General features: G+C 40.9%; 1 protein-coding gene across 1 annotated transcript in view; it reads right to left on the bottom strand.

Moving 5' to 3' along the window:
- The window catches only part of LOC126037423 (E3 ubiquitin-protein ligase RBBP6-like), a 34,314-nt gene that overhangs the window by 9,238 nt on the left and 10,940 nt on the right, over window positions 1-14,136 (bottom strand). Inside the window, 12 exon segments of the mRNA XM_049797721.1 lie at window positions 1,742-1,843; window positions 2,176-2,541; window positions 3,708-3,765; window positions 3,859-3,937; window positions 4,018-4,203; window positions 4,653-4,756; window positions 5,546-5,715; window positions 6,629-6,768; window positions 7,046-7,048; window positions 7,609-7,705; window positions 7,821-7,909; window positions 10,297-10,341. Coding sequence (XP_049653678.1) covers window positions 1,742-1,843; window positions 2,176-2,541; window positions 3,708-3,765; window positions 3,859-3,937; window positions 4,018-4,203; window positions 4,653-4,756; window positions 5,546-5,715; window positions 6,629-6,768; window positions 7,046-7,048; window positions 7,609-7,705; window positions 7,821-7,909; window positions 10,297-10,341 — 1,439 coding nt within the window.

The following is a 14,136-nucleotide window of genomic DNA, read 5'->3' as shown; positions in this document are numbered from 1 at the left end:
AAAACACAACACACACACACGCACAAGTTAATTCAAAACAGTCGCTCTCCCCAGTTTTTTCCTCCCAAATTTGGTTTGAGGTTTTTTGACTCTCCATACACTTATGTTCTTTCAGCTGCTGACATAATGCTACTGCCAGCTGAAGAACTTAATAACATGTAAAAGTTTCTGCTCACAAGACAGAACAGCTGTTGCTTTGTTAGTGGAAACACAGAGAGGAAGGCTAAGTCTGTTTCCACTCACTTCTACCACATAAACTACCATACCTATTGGCCGATTTCAGGTGGTGTATAGTGGCCTCTACTGCTATGTCAATGCACACTTTTTTTCACTACTCTGCAACTGCATGCAGCGCAATTCATTGTTGTTGCAGTAAGATGCAAAAAGAGCAAGTCTTAATGGCTACAGTGCAGCATCAAACATCAGGAAAACATGGTTTGGCCTGAAGACAGTAAAGCTCAATTTCAAAATGCCTGCTTAGTCTCTTTAACTTCACTACTTCTTTGGCAATTTGTACAGGATGCAAAATACTTGTACTGCAGTCTTACAATCAACACTTCTAGCCCAATGTCCTAGCAAAATCTTGCACATACCTCTAGCTCTAACCAAGGATAGTGACCGTGCTTCAAGAAAAAAGTTGTATCTAAAGGCTTCTAAACTCAGCCTCGAGTAATATGACTCAATGCCATTACTCTAGGAAAGCTACTGACAGCATTACTAAGAGACAGCTATTCAGACTCCTGCCCAAGTGATTTGGGGGATAGAAAACATCAGCTGCCCTGAGTTTTTTCTTCACAAGTTTTTCTTGTTTTTCATTTAACAATGTCAACAAAATTCTAGTGAAAGCCACCAGTTTGCAGTCCAGCTTAAAATCTCTCCGTGTATCCACAGGAGAGAGACAAACGAGGAAATGGAGACAATTTCTCTCACATATCTCCTCCGATGTGCTTTGAGGTAATGGTTACAATCATGTAGTCGACAGGGAACCAAATTGTTCCCTCCCATTGTGTAATTCGTGTTGAATTAAAAAGAAGACAATAAGGTTTACATACCAATCGGGAAGGGGGAAGGGACACATTGTGATTGACTAGATAAGGAGGGAAAAGCCAATGGACCAGATAAGGGGATGAACTCTATGGTGACTACATTCCTCCACATCAAAAGACACTCCACAGACACTCTCCTTTGAGAAGATTGACCGAATCTACCCATTAACAAAACTGTGAAGAAAGAAGCAGCAAGACAAGGCGGAGATCTACAAGAAAGGGGTGCATGAACTGTATAAAAGGAATGTAACTATAACAGAAAGTTGTGAGCCGTTGGTGGAGCGCGGACTCCCCGGCCGCCCAGCGCTGCTTGCTTGCTATTCTGAATAAATATATGAATTTTATATAGAATTGGCTCTGTTGGTTTATAACAATCAGAACAGGGAGATGCAGAAAATCCGGCTACTACACCTATTCAGTTCCTAGCCTCCTCACGGCTCTCAGGAGGTGAAGGGTGTAATTGCAGAGAAGCTTCAGGGAAAGAGGCCCCTGTTCCTTAACAACTGCTGCCCCATTATCACTATCAGTCAACTGTCATCTCTGCCATATTTGAGCTAGTAACCTACATATGAAACTCCTATCCCTGCTAATCCCTTGAATCATCCAATCCATCCAATGAGAGAGAGGTGCAGTGGAACTCCCCCTGATTCTTCCAGACAACCTGCTTCTCCATTACAGACATGTAAACCAGTTACCTGGAAAACGAATGCCTACGCTCCTTTGGAATCTTTTTACGTTCCATCAATTCCTTAGCAATATCACTGGCAAACTCATCGCGTTTGGACTTTTTCTTTCCCCTGTTAAAATAAGTTTGACCTTTATTACAAAAAGGCACCAAGAAACAAAACATGGCCTATATGAGAAAATATAGACTGCATGCAAACGCAAAAGGGGAACGTCCTATTTCAGCAAAAACAGTTTAGCATTCCTACAAGTTTTAGGGAAAGTTCTAGAATGACATTTGTCTTGGTTTAGTTTTGCATGTCTACCATCTGCAACAAAAAAGTATATTGGAAAAAACACTGTCATTTTTGCTTACGTCAGGTGCACTTGAGTGTAACTGCAGCTCGTTATGCCATCAAAATACAAACATGAAGCCCCACGCAGCTTCACTGAGCCAAATACTTACTCCTCTTTAAGACTCCGTTGTTCTCTGTAAAACTCCTCCCTAGAGAAAGGAGATGCTTGTGTCCTTGGGATGGTAAGTGAAGGAGACATGGGTACTGCTCTTGGGACCCAAGCTGATGACGTGTTTGCAGGAGCTGGGGGATATCCTGGAGGGGGGACAGTGCACCCAGCAGATGGAGGCTGGCCAGGTGGAAACTGAGGAGGAAACGGTGGTGGTGGTACCCCCAGTGGAAGAGGAAGTGCATGGCGTGCTGGAGGATACAAGGGAGCTGGAGGCACAGGCACAAAGACTGGTGTTGATTCTGGTAGTGCTGGCGCCTGAGTCCTTTGGGTACATTCACTGTGCAGGCGTCCTCGGTTTGGACCTCTAACGAAACCCGAAAACATGTGTCACTGTTTGTTACACTCTGCCTGATTTTAAAGGGGAAAGCGAAGGAAGCGGGAGCATGGTGGCAAGCACTTCTTGTTCTCAACTTAAGCATTTTTCTCCCTGCTTTCCGTTCATGGGAGATTACACTCACTTCTTGATCCTCATCCTCGCCTTCCACATCCTCACCCCCAACACTCCCCTCGGTCTTCTCTCCTTACACTCAGCTTTGCAGCTGCGGGTGGAGGCTGCCCATGCTTAACAGAGGCTCCCATCTCCCACGTGCCATGTGCCCACCGCCCCTCTGCTACTCCTTGAGACACTCAGTATTTCGCACTTCTAACCTTCAAAGTCCTGCACAAATATTAACTCATCTTCTCTCAAACTTCTTTTAACCTCTTCCACATACGCTTCCTGTGCTGTTGCCTCATGATGATGTACTTGGCCTGTTCTTGTCCCTGCATTGTTATTTTCTTGCTTACTGGATCTGAGATTTTAAACCATCTGTGGGATGGATCCCGATTTTTGTTTGGATTTATCTTTGAGATTTTATAAAGACTCTGCACCCTTACAGTCTATCTAACGTCAAGTATATAAAAAAATGAAGGACTGACTTGGCACAGCAATAATATATAAAACAGACTCTTCTCTTCCCATCGGAGAGAAAGCAGCTGGGTATTTGAGACGACTAAATTGAAGAAACTCAAAATTGTCCTAAAATAACAGCCTTGACTTTTCCAATGATTTGCTCAATCAGAATCAACTAAGTTGTTCAAAAAAGAACGCTGGAGGCTGGTTTCTATTGGGAAATCAATTTCTTCAGCCTTATACAGCCAGTGAGCAAAAGGGTGGCTTTCCACCTGATCCTTTAATTATATTTGATATTTAGATGCACTTATGGTTTCCTCAGAAAGCGTTCATTTTTCAGAGTCCTCTTTTCAATTATGCGCTGGACTTTTATTGTAAATAATCTTACTGCGAGCACATAGCCCTTTGTTAAAGCCAATTCCAATTAGGCCATTTAAACATTAATGACCACTTGTATTCTACACAACTATCGGTGCACACTTACTTCATTATGAATCAGCTGTTGTAGAACTTATGTGTTACAGCCTCATTTAACAGGTTACAAGTATTAATACATTGCATTTTTGTAGAACACTTACAGTTCCCAGCCTGGTCTGCCATCTGCTGAGCAAATTGTACTGGCTCTTGCTGGATGACCTTTTGGAGCAGAGAGAGGAAAGAGCAAAAAACCCCATTCAGTTTATCTGAAGATCGTTTTTTAAAAGAAATTCTAAAGTTACAGTTCCTTACCAGTGGTGAGTGTTGATTGTCCTTGGGGGCCCAGACGACTTGGTAATGCTGGTTGTCTTAGTACAGGAATCTGACAGCCCTTGTGAATAAATGCAGACAGCTGGCAAATAAGCTCTACTAAAATGCAAGAATCGCTGCCAATGTTGAAACAAAGCTTACCTTCTCTTCCAACAAACTGCTGATTGACAGAGACGAATATGTAGACGCTTCAGCAGCAGTCACCAGAGCAGCAGGAGGTGCAAGAGTCAGGAGTGGTGGTGGTGGCAGTGGCAGCTGCTGTTGGTGCCAAACCTGCTGACGGTGCCTTTTTCTGTAACCGGCTCCATTTTTGAAGTTGCTCACAGCCTAGAGGCAGAAGAACATTTAGGAAAAGGTAATATGAAACTTCAGCAGATACACGAACAAAAGCCTCCACAGAGTAGAATTACTTGTGTAAGTAGCTGTAAATGCTATCAATCCCAAAAGAAATCAATATGCCGATACATGAACACATCACATTAAACACTGATACTAGTGATTGGTAACTCAGAGCATCTGTATTCAAATTACTGCCGTGTTAACACAGAATTTGAAAGTGAGGCAATCACCTTAAACAAAAGCGTGACCTGAATTTGCCAGATTGTCTCCAAGGAGCTGTAAGCTTCTGTGATAACAGATAATGTACTGGAAAGGTAAATTTAGCCTTATTCAATTCAACCTTGCTTAAGCAGATGTAAATTAATATTTCCTTCCCTTTCAGCTTTTGACAAAGAGCCTATTCTTACAAGCACTTTACGTAAAAGTCATCATGTTACCCGGCGTAGGCACTTGTTGGCCACGAAAGCATCAGGCGAAACACCTGTCTGATGACACTCTGGGCATCTACGTTCCTCAGATTCCAGTAAGGCTGTTCTAATACCTGTGTATAATTAGAATAATCAAAATAGCATTTAGCCAAACTAAGGAAGTTTTGGGCATTCTAATCAACTATAAAAACACTTATATGATCAACAGGTGAATATGGTCTTGAATGGAGAGCAGGAAGCTATAAAGGTTCAATAGCATAAAAAATTTCTAGTATGCAGCAAATAACTCTAGAGTTTTGGTATGTCACTCTTGTAACATTTGAAGATGTAGAGTAGGCTGTGTCTTGATGTTTCAGCTAGTCTTCTTCCCACTACATAGTACAGTGAGAAGTCCCCACCCTCAAGGTTAATGAATAAAACTTGTCTCAAAAAAACAAATAGTAGGTTCAAAAAACCATTACTAGGTTCGAGTTCTGAAGGTTTTAAGCAACTCTCCCGTGGAGAAAAATGGGGATTAAATGCCTCTAACTATCCATTTGTTGCAGACCACCATAAATCACCAGAGTTGGCTATATAGTTTTGCATGAGAGAAAGGGCTGTGGGCAAACTAAATGCATTCAATAGTCAATACTGCAATCACCTGCACAACCAGCCACTCCTCTCATACTCGTCCTTCCGCATGTAAATTTAACTAAAAAGCTATTTATTTTACTATTTATTTATTTAACTATTAAAGCTCTCTGCCTTTTTTTCCCTTTATACGAGAAGAGCCCTTTCCTATTCAGGGTATACTTAAGTATAAAATAGAGCTGGTAACAAAGTAATTTCGCTACCTCCTCTTTCTGCTTTCAGAAGAGCAGATGTGCTGTTTTGAATTAACAAACATGGGAGTTCACACTTACATTCATCACAGTAACCGTTTCCACAGCAGGGAATAATAGCTGCATCAGTCATTATCTCCTTACAAATGAGACATAAAATGTCATCTGGAATAGGAGCATCTGAGGAGGAAGAGGATGGCTCCTCCGATAAAAAGGGAGGCTTTTCCTTCTTTGTTCTAGCATAACCTTCCCTGGAGGAGGGGAAAGGGGAAGGAAAAAGAAACAAATTAAGGGTGGGTAAAGGAAAACTTTTCCAAGCTTTGGATATTATGAAAGGAAGACAGGAGATGGAATTCTTCTCACTCCACATTAGCCTTCTAAAACATAGGCATTTAGTTGAAACTACTTTTCTGTCGCCACCACACCAGAATAGGGAGGGGGGAACAATTTTCCCGCTGCAGAGCTCTCCCATTCAGTGGATCAACAAAGAAATTAGCTCAGATGAGAAAAATCATTTCTTGACAGCTAGAAATCAGGTGAAATGAGTCCCACCTCTCCTCTGCCAGAGGGTAAATGTAAATTTCAGGCTCAGGGTAAATTTAGTCTCCCAGTAATTACCTTTTATAAGTGGAAGAAGTCCATGTTACAGCTTCTACAAAAGGAGGTCCACGACAGAAACCCCAAAGTGCTACCAAGTGCATTGTAAAACAGCCACTCTTGTCAGCACACAGCAGTGTTTTCTTAGTTCATAGCAACAGGAAATCTGCATCCTGTTTCACCAATAAGATCTAATAAAACTCAGAGGGAGGAAATCTCAGCCCAACAGCTATTTGTTCAACTTTGCAAGAAGCCTTTGAAACACAAAGCAGAAGCAAAACGAGCTTCCACAGAGAACGACTCCCACTGTAACCACTACCAAAATCTTTTGCAGAAATACAGGTTCTTAGCGTACCACAAGCTTAACCAAGTTCCAGGGGCATGAACAGTACGACCACCCTATTTTAACATTAGAAAGCATCACAGATTTTGAGGTTCAGATACAATGACAACGCTTCCTCCCTCCTCGTTACAGATGCAGGTCAACCTCGTTGCACTGCCACTCTGACATGTACGCACGGTTTCTCTCGTTCACTTTTTGGTCGGTCCAGTTAATTCCATACTTACACATTAAGACATGGTATTGCGTATTTTCCAGTTTTTGTCAGCATAACACCCTCCACATTGGGATCTTTCACCTCCACCAAGAGAGTCCTTGGAATTCCCGTGCTCTTTTTCATTCTGGGCACAGACCCAAAACTTTCATCCTATTGAGACAAGAAATGCAGACATACCGCATCTTAAGACCCACACTTAAAATGACATTTCAATGATTATTTTAAGCAAGAGCCTTTAATCCTCTCCTTTTACCTAGCGGAAGGGTCGCTCTACTAAAATACTTCTTTTCCTAAAGGAATACAGCCAGGATGTTCCACAGGCTTGAGCAGTGTTTTGAACTCGGTTGACATTCTTTGGCTTACCCTCAGGTTCCTTAAGGGTGAAACAGCCCTTAGCTCACCATCCACTCAGAGAAGAGACACAAACCTGCTCCTCCTCATCCTCCAGAGGGCAATTCAGAGGGAGAGCTTAATTCAGTGCTCTGAATCGCTCACTGGGGAAACTTACATTCACCATCTCTATAGGAAGGCTAAATTCATACCTCACGCATGGACATTCAGTGACTAACTTTAAACGGCATGAAGACGCAACCAGAGGCTTGTCTAATTAAAACACACAAATGTTCAGTAGACGGGGTCAACAGAAACATCTTTTTATACAAAACACTAAAAACTATGAACTGTCACTAAAAAGAGTTAAAACCAGAAACATTCCCAATAACATTGAAATGTACAAAAACACGCATGCAAGTTCACAGAGAAAGATCTATGGACACATTTCATGTCCATGACCTAGAAAAAAGAAAATTTTACATTTCTAATTCCAGGTTTCCCTTGAATTCTGAAGGGCTTTGCAACATTGCCATACAAGCTCTGTATTTCACCCCAAGAGAAACAATGCTTCACGTGAGCATTCATGTACTTGTTACCTAACTGCCAGGGTAAAACAATTAAAAACCAAGTAACACCAGAAGTCCCCCACAATCTTACCCCATTTGTTGGGCAGTTCTTTATGGAATGGCCAGGTTTTCTGCAACGATGGCAAGTATATGATGATGGAGGTGGACCCAAGGGTTTCTTCATGTAACTACAAGATTTTGGGGAAGAAAAGAACAAGGTGTGCATGTGTCTCTCTTGTTCAACCAAACACCTCTACAGTTTTTTCCATAATCTTCAAAGAACAGATCTGACATTATCAACACTTGGTTGGATCATATTGATGGCTGGACTGTATCATCATAGCTTTTATTTTATCCTCTTGGGAAGCATTGGCTTCAGCCAGATTGGCAGTCTGTTTAACAGGCAATTATTTGACACGCACATTAGAAACACGTTTAAGCCCACACAGCCAAGGACAACACCGCTCACCCAGTCCTGTAAAGAGCAGCACAAGGCTAGCAGAGGTTGCATGACAACAGCTGCTTATGGACAATACCGTTGTCCTGAAGACGTTCTGGGGAGCCCTTACACCGTTATTACATGGTGTTTGCGTGCGTGTTAACCTACTTGACAAGAGCGCTCTTGGGCACTCAAAACCTTAGGCTCTGTTTGTACCTTACAGAAAGACTTGCGTAACCAATCCAATGGTCTTCCAAGTGGACCGAAGGCATATGTAGACAACATGACACGATCCAGTATTTTTAAGCTCCAGCCTCTTTGAAGAAGACATCCACTGTACATTTAATTCAGAAAGATGCACGCAAGTATCCTTATTTACATTTTGCAGCATTAAAGGGACACACAACTTTTTGCTTGCTGAAATGCAGCTTCCCACACAGAAGCATTAAAAGCAAGCAAGCTTTTTATAATCCCTCAGCAAGACAAAAGATACTTGTCACTACAAATTTGACCATCATGGCTGGAGGCAGTCCACACTGCATGCTTCCCCCTCTACTAACTTCTTCATATTAAGTGATTTAACTACAGGAAGCACAACCTGCATTTTTTTTCCAGTTGACTGTGTCCTTTTCACATACAATTTGTAATATCAACCTTATGCAGAAATAGACCTTTCAAATTAATGAAGCCAGCTGTTTTTTCAAAGTAGTATTTGTTCCAATGTTTTTATTTCACACTAGTCCAGATCCAAGCAGGGTCTAAGGGAGAGGCTGTAAAGGATGTGGACCTTCAAGCACCTAGCATTCAGACCAACCACTCAGATCAACCCCTCATGGTTCTGTTTTTATATGCGTTCATTCACAAAAGCAACCAACTAGTTTCAACATTCTATTAAATGGATGTTTCATAGACACCATTTTTTTCTCCACAGTAACATAATCCAGATCAACGCCTATGAAATCATTTCCTTTAACATTTACAGAAAACTTCACAGATACTTGACTAATTTCTTTGAACCCAAACAGTTTACAAAACACATCCAAAACCCACAAGACATTAGTAGGAATAGACCAAAATTCAAATATGGCATTTCACACGTAGTAATAATAAACCACAAAACTCTTAACACATCACCTCCATGCCAAGTCAGCCTGCAGTAAAGAGGTCAGAGTAAGTAACAGGTTTAAGCTGCTTTACATTACGTTCCTGTATTTTTCTGAAATAGTGACATTTTCGCAAAAGCTTAAATGTGTACACCACAAGGACACTTCTTCATATTTTAAGACTAGAATTTGGCATAAGTTTACAGAACCAAGGGCATGTTTAGGGACAGCAATAATGGAGACCAAGTTCTTTTGGTGGCTACCTTCCAAACATTATTTTTTTTTCCCTCCAGATGCACACAATTTATTTTTTTCAGTGAGAGGGGAAAGAAGGGACCAGTGTGAAGAAATTCCTCTGTCTTGGAAATGAACTCCAGCCTTCATTTTCAGAAGAAAGAACTAGATCCCTTGCATTAGGCCCTGCCTTCTCCAAGCTTTGCAAATGTAAAGACTAGTTATTTCATTGGCGAGCGCTATGCCTTTTCACAAAGTGCAGCCAGTAGTGCTTTCCCAGAGGAAGGTACACATTGTTGAGCGAAAAATGCAAGCAGTTCCATAGCAAAACATGGCATTACAACAGTTCCAGAAGGTCACATCTGCTAATATGCCACACATACGCATCGGTGTATTCCTAGAAACAATCAGGTGCACTTTCACACTTGACACAGGCTGCATTCAAACAAATTAGATTATGTTGTCTACTGTCTATATACGAGTATTTATGAAACTGTGCAGCATTAAAAGAATGGATCTGTAACTTTAATGGCTAGAAATTCAAAAACAGCCATGCAATTGTCCATGTTACAGAAACGATTCTCTTTTGGCTGTTGCACGCTCCCCCCTCCAAATGGCCGTAACTTACAGCCCATTCAATTCCTCTGTAAAAACTGTTAGTTTCCAATGCAAAATTAATGAAACGTATGAGAAATGGTGAACAGCTTCTGAAATGCTGCTTCTCTGTGTCTGGAAGATGAGTAATAGTGCAACATTACGTTGAGGCTGATAAGGTACTCCCCTTCTATCTTCCCAAAGTGGGAACTACTCTTTACAGGCTAGTACCAAAATAGACACACATTTTAAAGTTAAAATTACTACTTTAAATTAATAAAAATTAAATTAAAGTTGTGTTTCCATTACAACAGTTATCCAGCTATAGATCACAGTATAAGATTTTAAAAAACTAGGCAAACACTTTTTTTTTTTTTTTAAAGAATTTGACAAGACTATATACATATACCTTAGCAAGGTGGGCCAGAGAAAGAGATGCAGGAGACTCATCTATCTGTTCACAAAAAATTAAACACATATTCAAGTTCTAGAGTCAAAACATAGCAATAGTTAACGTCTACTGTAGTCTGAAAGTCTGCACTATATCCTCTGAGTGCCACTGACAGGGGCACTGCCAACCCCATGGAATTTGTGTTTGCTCAAAACAAAGTCCAAACCTATGGCACCTTAAGAGTGCCTGTGTGGTTAATGAGAAGAAACTAAAATAAGCAAACCCGCACGACATCGACTTACTGCTCCACACTATCTCAGAGAGGGACCCTTGTCAAAGGCTCCCATCTGTCAATTTTCAGCTAAAAAGGATTTCGGTTTATTTGAGAAGGAAGCATCACTACAGGAGACTTATTTGCAGTGTAGCTTGTAAATTAATCAGTTAACATCTCATCACTTCTAAATGCACACAGTTATGCTTTTATGAAGGCAGTAGCTGCCTGGCAAAATCAAGCACAGGCATATCGGCCCTCAACCATGAACTCTGCCCCTCCTGTCACGAAGTTTAAAAATGCCAAACTCACCATACCCCACAACACCCAAATAAAAACACCAAGCCAGAACATCAGCCATGAAAGTAAACCACCACTTTGTCTAGAAAAAAACCCGACTGCTCAAATTAGTGAAATGAACGTGTCTCCCATGACAGAGCAGCCTACAAAAACAGAGAATACTGATGTCTTGTATTTTATTAGACCACAGGCCATACTATCCAAATTAGTTTGGGAAGTGTGAGAATTTAATATCACGCTCCTTACTATCAGAGCAAAACCAATTTTTAATGATGATGAAAACACGGAGTCAGAGCACAGTCCTGTAATTTTTTTCTCCACTGAAACCACACTCCTCCCTCCCACCGACCTCCTGGAACACCCCGCAGGAGTCAAGCCCTCAGGCTACTAGTTTCTAATAGGCTGCAGCGTTTCTTGAGAACTAATAGTGAAATGCTGCTTTTCCACAAGTAAACAGGGTAACACTTAGCTTCTTCCTTTTCCAGAATATGGAATTATATTATGCCACAAGCAGCAGTGAAGCTTACACTAGCAAAACATGATCAGAAAGACACCTGAATCACTGCTTATCAGGACTTCGGTTGTTCAAAAATGTAGAATAAAGTGTCACGGCATAAACTGAACAGTTCTCCTCAAGATGTCACTAAATGGATCGGAGGAGAGATTAAAACCCTTCCTTGGAAAAAAGCCCTTGTCCTTTATTACCTAACGTAGTGGAAGAATTCAAGGGAGCAGTTTTAGCAGACTCTGGGGACAAAATATTTACGTGCAAAAGATGTTTCCTCACTCCAGTTACTCATGTCTTCTCTAGATGTTTAGGAAAGCACAGACAACATTACTCTAACACTAACTAAAACATTCTTGAAAACGTGACTTTGGAGAGGAGCACCCAGATCTGGAACAAGAGACCTTCTTTCCACTGCAATTCTTACCAGAAGATTCAACTCTCCTTCCCTTCACAACATTTGGTACCCACTTCTGTCAAAAGGGAAGTCTGATTTTGGAGCTTCACGCTCCACATGCCACTCTTCTTCACGTGTGGAAAAACAGGCCTATGTTCTCTCATGGCAGGCACAACCATTATCACTTTGCGGGTTTTCAGAAGCAAACAAGGAATTAGGAAAGCTCTCTATTGGAGCCTGGCATTAAACAGGCTAGTATTGACCAGTACCTGAAACATAACAGTTCACAGTAGTTCTTGTATTTTTTTAGGAAGCCGTTATTCTATGGCCTGCAGGCAACAGTCTGATTACTTAAAGGAGATGAAAGCGCTCCTTTCTATGAACAGTTACCACAAGCAGCAAAGAGAAAATTAATGTACTATTTAGGACGTTTGCCCAATGGCCATCTTCCAATGATCCTACATTCTTGTGTCTTTGGTTTTTTCCTTTGAATTTCTACTGAAGTATTTCCTGCCAGTCCCTCCAATCGGTCAAGTAGAAACAGCACCTCCATGAAACTTGTACACAAACCTAAGGTAATACTGCAGAAGAATTGGGGAAAAAAACCCCAAACCAAAAAACACCCAAAGCAACCAAATAAAGAAAACCCTCAAAAAACCAGAATCAACAGTCAATATATCAACTCCCATTTCAGACAGAAGACTAAACAGAAACTCACATAAAGCAAGTGGGAAAGGGGACAGAAAATAGGAGGAAAAGGCTAATCTCACTGCTGGAGTGCTGCATTTAAATTACAGTGGTTTCCTAAAACCCAATAGCTTGGTTAAACTGAAAATTCAGCCAGGAAGGATCACAGCTGTGCTTGACGGTGCTAAAACAATGCGCATGACTCTCTGCATTTCTGCAGCCTCTGAGGACTAATACCAGCTAGAGCTCCTTGCAGTTACTGAAATAGGAATACGAAAACAAATAGGATTCACTTTCTTGATTTGGCAGTAGTAACAGTAGGACAGCAGCAGATTTGGAAGTGTAGAATGACAGCTAACATAAGAGCAAGACAATTAAGAAATAGTCAAAGTGTAAGTTTTTGTGCATCCTTTTTGAAAAAAAATCTGGACTGATTTTAACATTGCTGCTTTACTGTTCAACAATAATTGGCAAGCCTTCCCAGTGATTTATTCAGACCACACTAAGATCCAGGTTTTGCTTTGAAATACATGCAGAAAGATGTTTATTTAAAATAACAAAAAAACAAAAAAAACAACCCCCACACTTTAGACCAAGTCCTGAGTTAGCTTTAAGAATACAGCTAACTGTGCTCCAACACTAAAAGCACCTGAGGCTGCAGTGCTTTTACTCTGTGTCTATGAGAGAGAGGGAGAGACAGGGGACTTGTACAGAGAGATGCAAGGCTTCCACCCTCCCTATGGCTACCCACAACCCACATCAGGTACAGTCAGAGCAAACAAGAAGGGAACAGTTTTGCTTTGTCTTCCTTCTAATTAGTTCTAACTAACACTAAGTCTTCCCTCCCACTCCAGGATTTTTCCTTTCTTAAAAAAAAAGATATTTTTTGGAGACATCTATCTAAGCTTATGGTAAGATGCTACTTAGAAATGTAATACAAAGACACCAGGGAACACACGAGGCTGAAAGAATGGTAACCTTTTTGATGAAGATGTGATTTATGTTTATACACAAGCTAGTAAACAAGGAGAAAATTAACTCTTTCCAAGAAATAAAACCCCATCTCAATTAGATCAAATACTATAAACGTGGTTTACATAAATGCGTTACATTAACTGCTAGGGTCACAGGGCTCACAAGGAGAGGCTTTCATGTCCAAAAAGGAATTTGAAGCAATCAGTGATAGAATTATGGATGTCAGGTTTAGGCTTAGTGTTTTTACACCAACGTACAAGAAGTTTTCCACTTTAAGTTCATTGTATACCATTCCACAAGAATCAGAGGCTGTATTCTTCACAGAACACAACCCCAGAGCTCATGAATTTCTAGATTAAGTTACCCAAACAGCTGATCAAGGGATCAGATCCAATGATCCAGGGTTAGTGCAAAGCCTCACACCATTCTAGTGAAGAAAAAGCAGTTAGACTTCAAGATGAAAAATGAAAACCAACAAACAGGAATTGTTACATTATAAGGGCTATTTTGAAAAGCACAGTTACACCTAGCCTTCGGCCCAAGTCGCAAATCCAGATCTACACCATTACCGGTTAGGTATGTCCTGGTGTGACTTCTCTCTAGTTTAGCAGCCAAATGACAGTGTTTTCTAACCTGAAGAAAAATGCTGCCCCTTTTCCAGATGGAAATTCAGAGTGGGGGTATACTAAAGAAAGGCTTAACCTTTGGGAAATCAAAGCAGCA

This window comes from Accipiter gentilis, unplaced genomic scaffold (genome assembly GCF_929443795.1).
Source record: "Accipiter gentilis unplaced genomic scaffold, bAccGen1.1, whole genome shotgun sequence".
Taxonomy (NCBI): domain Eukaryota; kingdom Metazoa; phylum Chordata; class Aves; order Accipitriformes; family Accipitridae; genus Astur; species Astur gentilis.
The sequence above is the reverse complement of the archived record's forward strand: the minus strand, read 5'-3'. Positions and strand labels throughout refer to the sequence as shown.